Source organism: Pezoporus wallicus, unplaced genomic scaffold, assembly GCF_028554395.1.
Source record: "Pezoporus wallicus isolate ANWC-B61680 ecotype Strahan unplaced genomic scaffold, APGP_CSIRO_Pwel_v1 contig_2384, whole genome shotgun sequence".
NCBI classification, from domain to species: domain Eukaryota; kingdom Metazoa; phylum Chordata; class Aves; order Psittaciformes; family Psittacidae; genus Pezoporus; species Pezoporus wallicus.
The window spans coordinates 5,317,002-5,332,824 of NW_026640488.1; the positions used below are offsets into that span (position 1 = coordinate 5,317,002).

Consider the following 15,823-nt stretch of genomic DNA (forward strand, 5'->3'; position numbering starts at 1 on the left):
AGAAGCCAATTGAAATCCCTACAGTCTGTTTTTAAATATCTTTTGTCCATTTTTTTTCTTTCTTTTCTGCCCCCTCTGTTGAGAAAGCTCTGCATTTTTAAAGTAAGTTGCTTAGGACTTCTAAATAGCAGCCTTGCTTTATGAAGCAACTTTTTAGATGCATTTAAATGTGTCTTTCAGGAAGGTTCTTAGCTGAATCTCACTTCTAATACTGTAAAATAAGTTAAAAAAAAAAAAAAAGGGTAAGGGCAAAGCCAGGGCTAATTTCACACCAGGAATTAAGTAGGGCATCTCTTAGTGTGGATTAGATTGTCTGGGTACAGAAGTCGCAGTTCATATGCACTATCTGTATACTTTGTAGCAGTCACAGTTCAGCTGCTTGTAAATTACATGGAAATAATTATTCCTGGTGGATAATCTTTCCAGTACTCAATCCCCAGTACAGTTCTGTGTGTTAAACAACAAGGCATTGTCATGGTAAGTAGATAATGTGGATTCCCAGATTTCTTTTACAGATAATTTTCTAGGTTTGTATTTTCTTAGCTGTGCGATAAGTGTAACTGATGTTATTCTATTAATATCTATATTAAGTTACTATATAGGCTTGTGCTATCCTTTCCTGATTTAGAGAACCAGTATGTTTTTGTAATACAGAAATAACTGTTGTCCTCTTTAAATTAATGTGAAGAAGCAGCCTGAAAAATTTAACAGACCTGAAGCATGTGTGAGTGATCTAATGCATCTTCAGATGGACTGTAAATCTTAAACCTGGCTAGAGGTCTTGTCCTCTGATACCAGCCATATCTCTGTACTGTCACATCACTGCTTTGTGTTCATGTTTTAGAATCAAGTGTACTGCAGTTCAGGTCAGGCTTTGCTATTTTTTTTAACTTTGTTAAATTGACCGGTCTTAACTTTTGATTTATAAAATTTGAGGTGTTAAACTTCCTGGACTGTTGAAAAATATTTGACACTGTTTCACACGACATCTTTGTCTCTAAACCAGAGAGACATGGATTTGACAGGTAGACCACTTGTTGGATAAGGAATTGGCTGGATGGTTGCACTCAGAGAGTTGCGGTAAATGACTTGACGTCCAAGTGGAGACCAGTGGTGTTCCTCAGGGGTCAGTACTGGGACTGGCGCTGTTCAACATCTTTGTCGGTGACACATGGACAGTGGGATTGAGTGCACCCTCAGGAACTTTGCCAAGACCCCACCTGCAGTACTGCGTTCAGCTCTGGGGCCCCAATACAAGAGGTACATGGACCTGCTTGAGCAAGTCCAGAAGAGGGCCACAAAGATGCTCAAAGGGCTGAAGCACTGCTCCTGTGAAGACAGGCTGAGAGAGATGGGCTTGTTCAGCCTGGAGAAGAAAAGGCTCTGGGGAGACCCTAGAGCAGCTTTCCAGTGCCTAAAGGGGGGCAACAGAAAATCTAGAGAGGAGCTTTTTACAAGTGCATGTACTGACAGAGCAGAGATTTACATTAGGTATTAGGAAAAAAATTCTTTACTATGAGAGCAGTGAGGCACTGGCACAGGTTGCCCAGAGAAGCTGTGGCTGCTCCATCTGTCCTGGGTTCAGCAGTAGCAGTCATGTTTCTCCTTTGTGTTAGCTGGTGCAGTGCTGTGTTTTGACTTCTAGCCTGGGAACAATGTTGGTGATACCGATGTTTTCGGTTGTTGCTAAGTGATGTTTATCCTGACCAAGGACTTTGTGAGGCTCATGCTCTGCCAGGGAGGAGGGGAAGCTGTGAGGAAGCAGAGATGGGGCGCCTGACCCAGGCTAGCCAAGGAGGTATTCCATACCACAGCACGTCATGCCCAGGGTGGGGGGTAACTGGGAGTTACCCGGAAGGACACGGGCTTCCGGGTGGGACTCGTTTTCTTGGCTGGTGGTATTGTATTCTCTTCCCTTGTTATTTCCTTTATCATTATTATTGGTGGTAGCAGTAGTGATTTGTGTTATACCTTAGTTACTAAACTGTTCTTATCTCAACCCGTGGGAGTTGCATTCTTTTCGATTCTCCTCTCTGTCCCTCCGGGAGCAGGGGGAGGGCAAGAAAGGGGGGGAGTGAGTGAACGAGTTCCCTGACTGGGTTTAAACCACGACAGTTCTTTTTGGCGCTGTGCCCCATGCCACTGCCCAGAACACTATCCTGGGCCTTTAGAAACAGATTTTGTGGCGACACGGCACCCCAGAGAGAATTGAGTCAGACAATGGGACTCATTTCCAGAATAACCTTATAGATATTTGGGCCAAAGAGCATGGCATTGAGTGGGTATATCACATCCCCTACCATGCACCAGCCTCTGGGAAAATCGAACGGTACAATGGGCTGTTAAAAACTACACTGAGAGCAATGGGTGGGGGAACTTACAAGCATTGGGATACACATTTACCAAAGGGCACCTGGTTGGTCGACACCAGAGGATCTGCCAACAGGGCTGGCCCAGCCCAGTCAGAACTTTTACATATTGTAGAGGGGGACAAAGTTCCCATGGTGCATATGAAGAATTTGCTGGGGAAGACAGTCTGGGTTATTCCTGCTTCAGGTAAAGGCAAACCCACTCGTGGGATTGCTTTTGCTCAGGGACCTGGATATACTTAGTGGGTAATGCGGGAAGATGGGGAAGTCCGATGTATACCTCAAGGGGATTTGATTTTAGGGGAAAACAGGCAGTGAACTCAATTGTATGCTGTTGCCTGCTGTGTAATACTTTTATAGCCCATCAACTAGATGTCTCCAGGTCACCAGCGACTGGCCCTGACTTCCCTCCAGCCATCATCCCAACAGAGAATGAACTTTGAACATCATGGACCGAATGGACTCGGCAGCATTATAGGGATTGGTCCATGCACTAAGAAAATGATCTTTTCCTCTTGGTCTGTATGTATATGGATGTATATATGTGGGAGAGCGATGGTGTATTGAAAATGTGGGATCTGAGCACGATGTGAATGGTATGGAATAAGGGGTGGATAATGTCCTGGGTTCATCAGTGGCAGTCATGTTTTTCCTTTGTGGTAGCTGGTGCACTGCTGTGTTTTGACTTCCAGCCTGGGAACAATGTTGGTGATACCGATGTTTTCGGTTGTTGCTAAGTGATGTTGACCCTGACCAAGGACTTTGTGAGGCTCATGCTCTGCCAGGGAGGAGGGGAAGCTGTGAGCAAGCAGAGACGGGGCGCCTGACCCAGGCTAGCCAAGGAGGTATTCCATACCACAGCACGTCATGCCCAGGGTGGGGGGTAACTGGGAGTTACCCGGAAGGACACGGGCTTCCGGGTCGGACTCGTTTCTTGGCCGGTGGTATCGTATTCTCTTCCCTTGTTATTTCCTTTATCATTATTATCATTGGTGGTAGCAGTAGTGATCTGTGTTATACCTTAGTTACTAAACTGCTCTTATCTCAACCCGTGGGAGTTGCATTCTTTTCGATTCTCCTCTCTGTCCCTCCGGGAGCAGGGGGAGAGCAAGAAAGGGGGGGAGTGAGTGAACGAGTTACCTGACTGGGTTTAAACCATGACACCATCCCTGGCTAGTGTTCAAGGCCAGGTTGGATGGGGCTTGGAGCAATCTGGTCTAGTGGAAGGTGTCACTGCCTGTGGCAGCAGGGCTGGAACCAGATGATCTTTAAGGTCCTTTCCAACTGAAATTGCTATGTGATTATAATTCTAGCGGAAGGTGAGCCAGGGTAATCAGCCTGAACTAAAGCCGTGTATGTGTTTTTCAGTGCTTTGACAGATTTTGCTTTTCAGAAGGTTCATCTTAACTTTTTGCTTGTATACAGCATCTGATGTGCTTTGAAGTTTTAAGCAGAAACATTGCAGAAAATGTCACTTTCCCATCACACTGGGTAAAATACAAAAGGAAAACGAGGAGTAAGATAACTACTTGTCACAGTAATGACAGGTGAATGCTTTAAAAAAGATCATATCAGAGAGATATGCAGAATAAGATGTTCTGTATTCCTTGAAACAGTTCAGTTATAAGACATTACAAAAAAGTAATTATGGCTTGTGTGGTTGATGTGATAGTCAAATATTTGAAGTGATTTCTTTTTTAACATTTGTTATTCATACATCAAGAACATGTTTACAATTTGGACTTTGTTGAGTTTGTGGATTTTCTCCTTTGAAGGCCACGTTTTCTCTGCTTGTTTAGCTGACTTTTAAAATGTTTCGTTGAACTGCTGCATAAGTAATGAACAAAGAACAGGTTCTGTGTATGAACTTTTTATATTGAATTATCAGAAAAAATCATATGCGGCTGTCAAATATTCATATTTGAATTGAAAAGTAATCTGGACTTAAGTTGATGATGTGCCAGTTTACCGGATGAGTTTTGTTGCAGAATACTAATGTGGCAATGGGAAAGAAAAAAGAGAAAAAAAGCCATGTATTTATTGATTTAATTTAATTTCTGTGCTCAGAGTTTTGGTGCCAAGAGGCCTGGAGGGAGTCTTTTGCCTCATATGTGTTACTGAGACAAGGTAGTGCAATCTCTTCTATCAGTTTCATAATCCAATCATGCCTGTGCTTTAAAGTCAGCTATTAGGGTTCTGTATGCTGATGAGTTTCTTCCCTATGGTGGAAAAAAATGATGAATGATCTCAGGAGTTCAGAATCGTTATTCTGTTTCTTTAAAATTAGAATCTACAAAGCAGGTGCTTTAAAGGTGGGAATGGGAAGTATTTCTGTGATAGTTCTTAAAAACTTGTCTCAAACTTCTGTTCATTTGTAACTGAGGATTACAGACTTCAGTGTTAAATACTCTGTTATAATTTTCTGTGATGGGCTTTTATGGTCAAAGATTAATGTTATGGAAATTTAATTCTTAAATTGTCATATTGCTTCACAATATTTTTTCATTTTTAACTGAAAAGTTGTAATAGTTAAAACTCAAGTTTCTTTAATTGTAAAGGCTCCTATTAAATAAAAAAAAATCAAACAAAAATGGAACACTTTAACATGGAAAGCCACTTTTATGTAAGAACTTTGGGGTTTTTAAAATGTGCTTTCTAAGTTTTTACACTTTACAGTGTACTTACTAAGCTATACTTTTACTCCAGCCAGCCTTGGAGAGCTAAGACTTTGCTAAGGAACTGGTTGAACTACATTCAGACTTTCAGTAGCATTTGGGTTGCTATTATTGCTCTGATTTTGAAACTTACTCTATTGATGGTCTCAGCTGGAAAGAACCAGCTGACTTTAATTCCAGTAGCAGTATGGGTTTTTTTTATGTAAACAAAATAAGTGTTGATTTTTAAAAAACCCAACCAACCAAGCAAAAAAACGCCTCATAAACTCAGAAAACACTGTCCTTCTCAAGGCTGGCTGTATGCAGTAGATTGACTAATTTACATTTTTTTAGTGTTGGAAACTAATGCGGCTGAATTAATAGAATTGTTCATGGTTTTGCAATCTGCTCCAAAAAGTTGGCTCTAAAGGGATGAGACTTCCAGTTGTGATGTGGAGAAACAAGCATACAGCGAAGCACTTAGCCGTAGCATTGTATTTGTTATTTTTTTTCCTCTGCCAAAGCATGCTGTATTTTTTTCTATGCCAAAGTATCCTTATGGAACTCCAGTATGTGCAATGGGATGCAGAAAGTCAAAAAGGCAATGTATATGAACCATTTTATAAGCCATTCTTAAATAGTTCAAGGAAGATACTTAACCGGTACATTATGTGTGATTGATTCATTTTTTTTTTGTCTTTGATTGGAATAGCATATTTACTTATCTCTGTAATGACACTGTTGTGTGTGAGGACAGAATCTGGGATCCAAAAATGTGTATCTTAGACTACAATTTAATAATAACAAAAAAATGCCTACATCATATTTCTATCTTCTAGCTCCTTCAAGAGTAAAAATTCATTATTCTTGACTTCCAGACTTTCTCCCAGAAGTTTTATGAACGTAAGAAACTTTGCCAATGAGGCATTGTGATTTATGCGTAACAGTTTAAGCTGTTGCCTTAAATACAGCTAAGTAGGATCCTGTGCAGAGTTCCCGTAATGAAATTCTGTAAATAAGTTGATGGTGGGAGACTTATTGTAGAGGTCCTGTAATCGAGTTCCCTAAGTCTTAACTGCTTGTATGGAAAATACTGCCTTATTTTCATAAAAAGGAGGAGTTTAATATGTAACTAGTTACCTGTTACAAATGAAAAATAAAACTATATAAACTTTAAACTGAGCTATTAGACCAAAATGCCAGCATTAGTCTAAAACCAGAAGCATTTTCTAAATAAATATAGAAAGGTGGCAGCGTTCTACTAATGTCAGCTCATGTTCAACTTCATATATAGTCAAGAAGGACAGTAACATGCTGATTTGAAAATTTGTAAAGTGACAATGGCCATTATTAGGATATGAACTAGCCCCAAATTCTCACACATACTTTTTAAAATGAAATATTCCTCTTTTTCTCCAGCTCTCAAAACGTATTACCAAGCGTTCAGGTAAAGTGGTACTTGAATTTTTGCCAAAACCTTTGCCTGAACTTTCTTCTAGACTGATTTGTTCTTTTGACTGCATTCTTCACGACTCTTGTAAGTAGCAGTCTTGCTCCTCAGAGCCATTAAGATTTTGTTTGTTTGTTTGTTGTTCTTTTCTGAGTTTATTTTTTAATATTACCCATCTAAATCTTGCTGCTTTACTTTCCACTTCTATGCTGTTTGTGAACCATTATCAAATTTTGTAGAACATGGTGTTTACCATGTTCTCAGATATATGCATACACATATGTAATGATCCATGCTTCATTTTAGCCTTATTTCTTTAAATTAATAAACTGCACAAGGTTGAAAGGCATTGTAACTGTATGGTAGTTCTGAAGGAAAAAAAGAATTAACATGCCATTTATTGAGCTAGATGACCCTAAAGAAAAGTTATCCTTTGTGCCATAAAGGCTGGACAGTTTCCCATGTGGCTTTCAAAAGTAGTTATCCATTGCTAAAATTAGACCTAATTTAGTTAGCACGCTTAAAAATTACTCTGACTTGTTTTTTATTTGGAATAGTGCTGGTTATTATATTTTTGTGTATACTACCTCTGAGCCATTTAAAAAAGAAAGCATTCAGTGTGATAACTGTGACTCAGTCTCAGTCATAAGTATTTGCAAGTAATAGAAAGGCAAGTCTGTCCCAGAGCCCAAAGCCTGCAGCAGACTGGAATCCTGCTGTTCTCAACCATGGTGTAAAATTTATCCAAGGTTATTTTCTGAGCTCCATGTCTTAGGCGGTGGAAATATAGCACACCATACGAAGTACTTTTGGCGAGTTGTTTGTTAACTGACTTTTTTTAAAACTTTTAGGTAAAGCTCATGCATAGCAGCCTCAATATTTTATTGGGGGGCAGGAGAAGAGGAGAGTGTGAATAAATACCATATAGCACATTTTCGTGTTTATGTGTATATAGAGAGCAAACTGGACAGAAATGTGTTTTGTGTTTTAACGGTGCCCTCCATCAAGAGATTCGAACATTTGTGTGCAAAGCAAGAAGGCATAGTGACATATACCCCTCATCTTTTCATTCTAAAACTAAATTTGGCTCTGTTTTTCCATATGCTAAGAAATGAAAATGAACAGATCTTTATTACTAGAACTCCTTTGGTTGTGCTGTTTCTTCTGTATTATGTCTTGTAGGGATTTGTGAATCCATCTTTGATTTGCACAGTGAGCTAGTTAGGACAATTTTATCAAAATTAACAATCTGTTGGCCTTGGATGTAGGGAATGTAATGTGTTAGAACATTCTCTCATTTATCTGTTTCGAATGTATATTCTTAGCAGCCATATGATGACTTATTCCAGCTAGAACTGTGAAGTTTTGAAACTTAGTCCACTCTCTACCAGGCTGACAATGTAAAGGAATGATATGGAGTAGGTGGGTACAATGCTCTTAAGAAAGCTAAATTTGTAGTTTAGTTGGAACACTGTGTATTTATCGAGATGATAGGATACTTTCTCTGGTTTTACACCTGACTGAAAGTACAGATTCTTTTATAATACAGACATATAATATTTCTTTACATTTAAAAAAAAATGCATCTTTAGGGTTTTTGGAAAAGTAGAAGTCTAAAATAATAAAAAGGGGAACAGGATCCATTCTGACAATCAAAGGTGGGATTAGCTTTAAACCATCTAACCCAGCTTTAAAACTTGTTGGACATTCCGCAGTCACACAAACAGTTCATTCCAAAGCACTGCTTTCCTTAGGAAGCATTTTTCCTTTTATCCTCCTACAGTTGAATCCCTATACTAGTTTTCCATTTTGCTATGGATGCAAACAGGTTGTTTCTGGGCATTCTTTATCCAGTTGAAGCCTGTTCACAGTCTTCCCTTCTGCAAGTTAAACAACTGTAGTTCTTTTCAAGTGTTTTTGTACTGTGAGGTATTTTCCTGAGCATTCTGCCAAGGCATGGTACCCAGAATTGCCACTCTGAGTTAGCAGGTTTGTCAACATTAAGTACATAGCTGAGTGTACTATTCACCTTTCTTGCAAGAGTTTGATCTTGACAATTCATGTTCAGCATGTGATGCTCTCTATAACAAAAGTGACAAACGTAGAATACTACAGTAATTTAGGTCATTTGTTTAATACAAATACATTTTTTTTTCACAACAATAAGCGATACATTACTTTTGTTTCCCTTATTTTCTCTCTTTCAGTACACATTCAACCACAATTTTTCTTTTGCAAAAGAGAGGGAGTTAAACAAGTAACACAAACTCGTAGTTCCAAATATTATACACAGTAAAATATTTTCACCTTACAGTAAGTTTCGTTGCATTATTAGAAATTAATTATAAATGGGTTGTTCTGGTGATGGGGAATTATTGTTTTTTTCTACACAACAAAAATAAACACTGCCTTCAGAGCAGTGTGTGAATGGCACAGTTGGACTAGTTGAGAATCTTTGTAATGCTTATGATAGTCAAAAGTGGTATGTTTACGCCAGTTTGAAATAAATTTCATAATGCTTGTAACTTAAAACAGGAGATGTGTTTATTCACGGTTAAGAGTATTTTTAAAATTCCAGATCTGATCTGAAACCAGATTACTTCTACCTACCTTCATTAAAACTTTTTAAACAAGAATGCAGATTAAGCTGCTTTTGGTAAAAATGGCTGCTCAGCGCAAGGTTCTGCCCTTGTGGTTTTAGCCAAGGCTAAATTCCACTGCCAGCATCTTTGCCCGAGAATGCATTGTGGCTACACAGGCAGTTTGATATGGATCTTTATTTAATATGTCATTTTCATTAAAAAATCTTAGAATGTATCTTAAAAGTTTCAGCATACTGTTTTTTTGCAGGATAGAATCCTGTGGTTATTAAATTGATAGAGAAAATTGTGCTTTGTGTAGGAATGAAAAAACATTGGCTGGTAAGTAGCAGTCTGGTGTCTGTATTTGTGCACCTTATCCATGCAGACCTGTATCCAAGGCATGGTGGTGTGAATAGCTCCTTGCCCTCTTGAAGAGGTAGCATCCTGCTTCACAAGCAAATTCCAATCCTGCATGAAATCCCTGAAAGCTCTAGAATATCCAGTGCACCTAAGAAGATAAAGGGATGCACAGGCTAATACCGTAATGCTTTAAAAGGTTAAAGACTGCTTTGAGCTGCAGACTTGCTGTCTGTCTTAGCAGACAGTGTCCCATTTTGCTCCTTTTCCTGCTATCCAAATTAATATTTCAAAGGGAGAGGAGGAGTTTCAACTGAAGTCTTTCTCTGTTCTTGTATTTCACTAACTCTAAGCTTGGTTGCACATGTAATTGAAATGAGTGCCAAAATAGCATTTTGAAGTTGAAGGCATCAGTATAAAATTTTTAGGTTAAGTTGTCTGTTCTGTGGCGAACTCTCCAGTATATTTTAAAAACTGTACAGTAATCTTGTTGGATACTACAGAAGCCTCAGGTATTTTTTTTGAGTTAAATTTTATACTTGTTCAAGAAAAAAGCCAATGTGAATTGGTCTATAGTAAACTGTCAAAATAGGGGATAATGTATTTTCAATGGGGTCATGATGCTATAGCAGGTCAAAGAACAAGCTGGCTAAGGAAGCAGGGTTACTGTCACTTTGTAAGAAAATCTCTGATTATTTCATAAAGCTGTTAATTTTTCTTCCATAATAATGTTCCTTGTCAGTCAATTTTGATGTGATTCATCAGGTTTTATTGTAGACATCATCCCAAACATTTAGATGCAGCTAGTAATTTTAAGTGTCTGACTTCAGATTTAAGATTTACTTTTTAGCAAGTTAATTTACACTTTTTGAAAACCATGCCTTTGCAGGCTGTTTTAAACATGTGCAGTTATGAAGCATTCCTCAGTACTGTAATTGTTTTCTGAAGGCCTTCTGAAGCCTTCTCCACAATTACAAACAGAGAAATTATTTGGTTACTGTTCTTTGTAATTTCAAATGAGAAGCTGCTAGAATTCTAATTTGAAATTGTATAACTGGGAAGTTATTTTATATGTAAAGTATGTGTTGTTATGTGAAAAAAAAAAACCAAACTTGAACATGAATCCAGTTTACCTGGAGTAACTTACAGTAAATATTAACATGTATTGAGGGCCTGTTCAAGCCCCAGGATTTTGTGTTCTGTCTAGCCAGATGACAATCACTTAGTCACAGCAAAATTACATAAGCAATTCCAATATAAAAGAACATAATGGTCTGATAAAAGCCACATTTCTTGCTAATACTGCAACTTCCAGTGTTCCCTGAGCCTTAAGCCAGTGAACGCATTCACAAAGGAATGCCTAATATATGAACTCTAATACATTTTAGGCCCAGCACCCTGGATAATTGCAAGAATGGACTGATTCTGTTAGTTAATTACAGATATTTGAGTGTGTAAAGAGGAAATTTACCAAGGCTTCTGTAGAAGAATATCCACTTGTAATTGTGGCAGATTTCCCTCTTTGAATGAACCTGTCCTTTCCTAGCCTCTTTACTCTGGTTCTTTATTTACTTGTTTGCTTTTCCTTCTTTACCTAAATAAAAGATTAAAAAAAAGCAAAACAACTTTAATCCTTTTTTTTTTTTTTTTAAATATACATTACTTTCAGGCCCCAGACTTGTCCATGCCAGTACGTAACTACTTCAGGTCAATACTTGCTGTTGTGTCCTGATGGTAAACATCACAGATATGAAAAGTGAATCACAAAAATGGCTCTTTATATATAATTCACCCTGTTGGACACAGTATTACATCTACATTCATTTATCTATTGCACCTTTTAATGCTATTCACACTTTATTTTTATATGAGGATGTTCAAAACACGAAGTTAACTGAACTGTAAATCTCTAACACCTCAAGTTTACCTGTACAGAGGGAAACCATTGATTTATTTTTTCAGTCAGGAAAAAAAAAAGCTAACTTTTCAGAACAAGGAGATAAAAACTAATGTTCTGTTAAAATATGTAGGTATATTCTCTTACGTCTACTGTCCTGTATTATGAATCTTAAAAAATAAAACCAAAATTGGCTTCCGTCTTCCCTATGTGTCATCCTTTTTCAGACCTTTGATAATATGCTATTTACTTTTGTGTGGTTCTTCACTGAATTGCATTTTTTTAATTTATAGTTCTGCCTCAAATCTTTGTGCATCCAAATTATGTCTAATTCACTCTTACAAAGCAAAATGAACAGCTGAGCCGCTCTTCTAAATACATACCTACACATTCTCTCCTTCCTGTTTTTGTTCTGCAAACAGCTGTACTTAAAAAAAATATCTGTAGCTTATGGAGACATGAGTTTATGCTGGTTGGAGTTACTTACTTTTCAAAAATTCAGGCATATTCAGAACAATACTACCCTTCAAATGTCTCAAATATCCTCAGTTGACACAGCTGTCCAAACTTTCAGGCTCCACTGCAGTCACATGAATATTTGTTACCATATGAGGCTTAGAGAATGAGTACTGAGGTACAGCTCTTTGTACTTCGCTTCAGTTAATGCATATAACTTGACTGGTACCCTCTTGAGGTGTATCTTTAAGAAGATAAATAGCAAATACACAACTCTTAGTAGTAAACAGATTAAAGGTTTTTGTTTTCTGTAAACAAAATGATTCTATCAGGTCTCTTCCTACTTTCCCAGCCATCAAATTTAAAGTAAAATAAAAAAAAGAAAAAAAAAGAAAGTACTATTGTCACATTGGTTTGGCATTGTCTGTTAAACCTGTTCTCTATTGCACTTTCTACACTTACTTCCACTTTCACTACACTTGGTGACTAATTGAGGAACTACTTCACAAACGGTCACATTCCATACAGTAACAAGTTGCTTTGCTGGATCCATTTTCCTTGTAGGATTTTGTTTTCTGTGTGGGTTTTTTTTGTTCTTTTTAACTGAAAAAAATGCAGTCGTTTCTGCTCTCTTTTAGCATCTGTAGTGTACAAAACACTACGCCTTATTCTGCAAGGAAGAAACAGTGCTGCCTCTGTCAAACTGGCATGACCTCAGACATCATTTCTTCAGCTTCTGGCTGAGAGTTTGTACCTGTCTGTGCTACTGGCACCACTACTGCGTCCTTGATATCTGAGGTCTGAGTGCACAAAGAGTTCTTGTCCTCCAGTTTTTTGGTGGTGTCTGGGCAGTTCTGAACAAAGATCACTCTATTGTAGGCTTTCAACCTGCGCCACAGCTGAACATACACCTTACACTGCACGTACATGAAGACCAGGCCCCCCGTGAATCCAATGGCCACCACCACGAGTTTTGTCCAAAATGGCCATTCAAGGACACCTTTAAAATAAAACATTTATATAAATTACCATTGTTATATATTGAATATCAAGCACTGAGTTTCAGTAAAATATTTTGAAAATAAGCCACTTACTTGCTAAGAATTCCGGGTATGTACATGCTATTGGGACAGTTGTGACTCAAGGAGAAAATAACAGCAGTTTCCTGTCCCATAGGCCCGACAAGAAACTACATCTGCCTCCCACTTTCAACTGACTTCACCACAATTTGGTCAAATAATAAGTGAAAGGCCACTTGCACAAAGGCAGTATAATGCTTGGTAACACTGATAGCTGTAGTGTTCTCTGTCATAGCAGTACTTTGAAATAGTAACAATCTATTAAGTGATGGTGCTGGTTTTTTTTTTAATTTGCAGCAAAATGAAAGCATACAAAGACCTTGAAATCACTTTGTATCTGCCTAAACTGCTATTACTCTATTTAATTGAACTTGCCACAGACAAATCCTTATGTATTTGTTAAATTTGTTCACAAAATGTTTGTCAAACCTTTCTTCAATTCCCTGTTCCTGGAATCAGAAGAAGTAACAAAGAACACTTTGCCAAGGTGTCATATACAGTGATGTGTTCTTTCTCTCATTTCCCCCTTTAATAACTGGGTTTAAATATCACTGTCTCTTTCTTGCTTTTAAAGGTGAAAACAGTACGGTTAGCATCTGACTAAGCCTATCAGTGGGTAAAGGCACTTAGAATCGGCAAGTCACAGCTGGAGTGCTGAGCTCAGAAGAAAGAGGCTGAATAAACAGCTCCGCTTTCGTTCAGAGTTTCTTCCACTTCTTAGAATTAAAGATGTGCTGCTGCTGCTTCATCCATGGTTATACAGAAAGTGTCATTTGTTGCTTAACTGGTATGGCACAGTGAATTTTGCATCATGCAGTATATTCCAGAATTGCTGTATTTTAACAAATTTGAGATTTATTAGGAGAGGTAAAGCTCAGACCTGCTTCTTCACGCAGAGCAAATTTATGTGAAACTTGATTCCCTTCCAGTGGTGCCATATAAATTTTAGAATATTTTAAATAGGTTTTAAATTGTCCTTTCTATTGACCAGTGACAGTTTTACCAATGACAAGGTTTACACTTTCATTTATTTCTATCATATGCTTTCATAAGGAGGAAAAAAAACCAAATCCTTTAAATATTTTAAGATACATGTTAAAAAGAGGTTTTTAAACTTACACAATATTAACAAACAGTACTAGTGCTCAGGGCTTTCAGATTTTCTCCTCTAAAGGTGTTTATAAAGTGTTTTTTCCTCCTGTGTTCACTGTCTTTTTCCTAGCATTTCCCATTTGAAGAGAGATAATGAAGAGAAAAGCAAACTACAGATATGGCTCTTCCCTGTCCTCTTCCTCCTAGAGGTTTGATTTTGTAAAAGTATCACCCCTGCCAACATGGGGGCAATAGACTTCTCTTCAGTAAACAGTTATTTTTACATGGTTTAAGGAGCTTCAAGGTGTATCTCTGTCCACTTTTTAGGGTGGAGAATCATCCGTTACATTTAGTAGGCACTGAATTCTATGGAAATCATAAATATTTTCAGCCTACCAGGAATTAATTAATATGATTATTATGCATTCTATATAACAACAAAAATTCATGTCAGCTGTTTTGTTGTGTGAATTCAGCTAATCCACAGAACTACATTCCCCCTTTTAATGAGTAGGATCACCTAGTTGTACTTATAAATAGAAGTTCAAAGCCATTCCTAGTCCTGTCCTTAGGGCCATTTTTTTTGAGAGATGGAAAATAGGGCTACCCATCTAGAAAGGAGGCAAAACAAGACTATACAGTACACATTCATCTGTGAGTTACTGAGGCTTGTTACATATTTTCCTCTCACAGGGAAGAAAGGCAAGCATCAGGAGTATCATTAAATATTTACCAAGGCACAAAGCTCTGCCTGTTTTGCTTTCTGTGTTAACTTGAGAGCATAGTACAAAGCTACAGACCTTTGTCCTTCTACTGCACTTAAAGTTAATTCAGATAGAAACTCAAAAGCCTTTTATCATCATGATCGTATTTAAGACTAAATTTAAGACTAAACAGATTTGAAATGGAAAACAGTAGTTCAGTTTGGAACACAGTTTCCACATAGGGTACAAAGAAACCTAGTTGTGTTAAACACGTTTTGCTACACATGGCCAGTTGGGTTTTTGGTATGTCCACAAATGAAGACTCCACAACTTCTCTGCTCCAGTGTTTGACCACCCTCAAAATAAAAGCAACCGGCATTCACAATGAAATTCTATTCAAAAGGATGCAGGGATGGCTTTCCATATTTCTTAAGTCCTACATGAAGGACTAACACAACTGGAACACAGTCTCTTGGAACTTTGTATAAGGAAGCTTGTTGATGAAGGGGCTCTATCGTGTTTTACAGGATATCAAGGTTCAAGTGGGTAATATAAACAAATCACTATTTTTTGACCTGAACTTGCACTGAGCTGTTTGAATTTGACTCAGCTTTTTGTCTGAACTTCAGAATATCTAGATAATGGGAGATTAACCTAAGAAAAAACAGCAGGCTAGTTAAGCCATGGCAATGATTACACTAAGTAGAGGTCTCTCTGCAGGGCATAACAAGCTTTTAACACTGATGCACTCATTACTTCTGTATTAAAGCAATTGCTATAGCCATGTATCAGTGAGCTGTCATTTAAGAACAGAATGTGACTGGTTACATACCTGCCTCTCAAAGCCATCCATTGCATTATCAACAAGACTGAGGAAGGTAGAAGATACTTACCATTATCATTGCCTTGTTTAATTTCCTCAGCGGTTCTGTCAATTAAAACATACAATGACCAAACAACACAGGTAATTGCAATTACATGGAATGTGACTGAACAAACTATTTTCCTCCTCTCACTTGTTGTCATCTGTAGTTTCTCCCACTGTAATGAAAAAAAATAAATAAAAGTTAGAATTTTAAAATAGTACAATAAACTGATTCTCTTTCTACCAAAAAGAAAAAAAAAAAGCAGTAATTAATAAAATTAACAAATCCTTTTATTTTGATAATACACATTACAGCAG

General features: G+C 37.7%; 1 protein-coding gene across 6 annotated transcripts in view; it reads right to left on the bottom strand.

The window, feature by feature from the left end:
* Positions 1-12,345: 12,345 nt before the first annotated feature.
* MARCHF1 (membrane associated ring-CH-type finger 1) overlaps positions 12,346-15,823 on the bottom strand; it is a 158,552-nt gene continuing 155,074 nt past the window's right edge. For all 6 annotated transcript variants that reach the window (XM_057419178.1, XM_057419181.1, XM_057419177.1 and 3 more), the window contains 2 exons: positions 15,534-15,681; positions 12,346-12,765 (listed from right to left, as the gene is read on the bottom strand). In XM_057419178.1, the coding sequence (XP_057275161.1) occupies positions 12,464-12,765; positions 15,534-15,681 (450 nt within the window). In that variant the 3' untranslated portion in view covers positions 12,346-12,463. The remainder of the gene's footprint in view (positions 12,766-15,533; positions 15,682-15,823) is intronic.